Genomic DNA, 1,329 nt, shown 5'->3' on the forward strand with positions numbered 1-1,329 from the left:
CTGATCATGTGAAGCCAGGAACATGCTGTGCTCTTCCTCAGCTCGAGCTGAGCAAGCATGGGCGTGATCCACATCGCGTGGAACTACTATCACTATATCGGTGGAACTATATCTGTGGAAGGAAGGTAGATGCAGCAGATGGACGGAAAACAATCTCACCCAAAATTCCCGCCACGAAGAGAGTTTGATCTCCCCGCCCAAGTTTTTGGCCACGTCAGCGATCCGCGCCGAAGCTCATCTGCGCCGTCCATCATAAACAGCAGCGAGCGGCTGATATCCATCGACCGATCACCCGACGTCACCGATCCGGGGCACCCACCCCTTCTCCAATCAGAGCGCACCTCCTCCTCTGCATAAATAAAGCCGCCGCACCATCCCCATCTCATCACCAACCACCAATCCATTCCCCACCAGCACCTTCCGGCGAACCACCGCACCTCTCCCCGGCGAAGCAGCAGCGTCCGATGGCCCCCAAGGCGGAGAAGAAGCCGGCTGCCGCGGAGAAGACTCCGGCGGCCGAGAAGACCACCGCGGGCAAGAAGCCCAAGGCCGAGAAGCGGCCGCCCAAGTCCAAGGAGGGCGGCGCCGACAAGAAGAAGAAGAAGGCCAAGAAGAGCGTGGAGACTTACAAGATCTACATCTTCAAGGTGCTGAAGCAGGTGCACCCGGACATCGGCATCTCCTCCAAGGCCATGTCCATCATGAACTCCTTCATCAACGACATCTTCGAGAAGCTCGCCGGCGAGTCCGCCAAGCTCGCCCGCTACAACAAGAAGCCCACCATCACGTCCCGGGAGATCCAGACCTCCGTCCGCCTCGTCCTCCCCGGCGAGCTCGCCAAGCACGCTGTCTCTGAGGGCACCAAGGCCGTCACCAAGTTCACCTCCTCTTAGATAGCATGTTCTCTGTCGTCCTGGTGGATCGATGTTTCTCTGTAATGGTCATCTGTTCGGACCATGTTGGTCTTGTAATTTGTGCTGGTGGTGTTGGAAGACATTGTTTCATTATCTCGTGAAATAGTAATGGTCTTCTTTGATCTGTCTCATGGCTCTCTACAATGTTCAGTTCTTACCATGTTTCCTTCCGTTTCACTTGACATAGTTCTCATGCTGTAAATTCTGTTTGTGTGAGTTTATCTTTGTTTGGTCTCTTATGCGACTTCCGTTCTGATTTGTGAGTATGGTCGTCTGTAAAAATTGTGCAGACAACGACACTGAGCTTGCAGAGATTTCTTTGTTCCATTTCTCAATTTCGGTGTTCAGCTATCGCTTTACGAGGCTGGTGGCCAAGGGGAGGGTGCGTGCCGCGTCAGGAGCCGTGGCCGTGGTG

General features: G+C 54.6%; 1 protein-coding gene across 1 annotated transcript; it reads left to right on the forward strand.

Annotated features, from left to right (window-relative positions):
• Window positions 1–371: 371 nt before the first annotated feature.
• Window positions 372–1,017, forward strand: LOC119337960 (histone H2B.3-like). The gene has a single exon (XM_037610242.1). It carries the CDS (start codon window positions 465–467, stop codon window positions 891–893), a length of 429 nt encoding a protein of 142 aa, XP_037466139.1. The 5' UTR covers window positions 372–464; the 3' UTR covers window positions 894–1,017.
• Window positions 1,018–1,329: the final 312 nt, after the last annotated feature.

Source organism: Triticum dicoccoides, chromosome 7B (genome assembly GCF_002162155.2).
Source record: "Triticum dicoccoides isolate Atlit2015 ecotype Zavitan chromosome 7B, WEW_v2.0, whole genome shotgun sequence".
NCBI lineage: Eukaryota > Viridiplantae > Streptophyta > Magnoliopsida > Poales > Poaceae > Triticum > Triticum dicoccoides.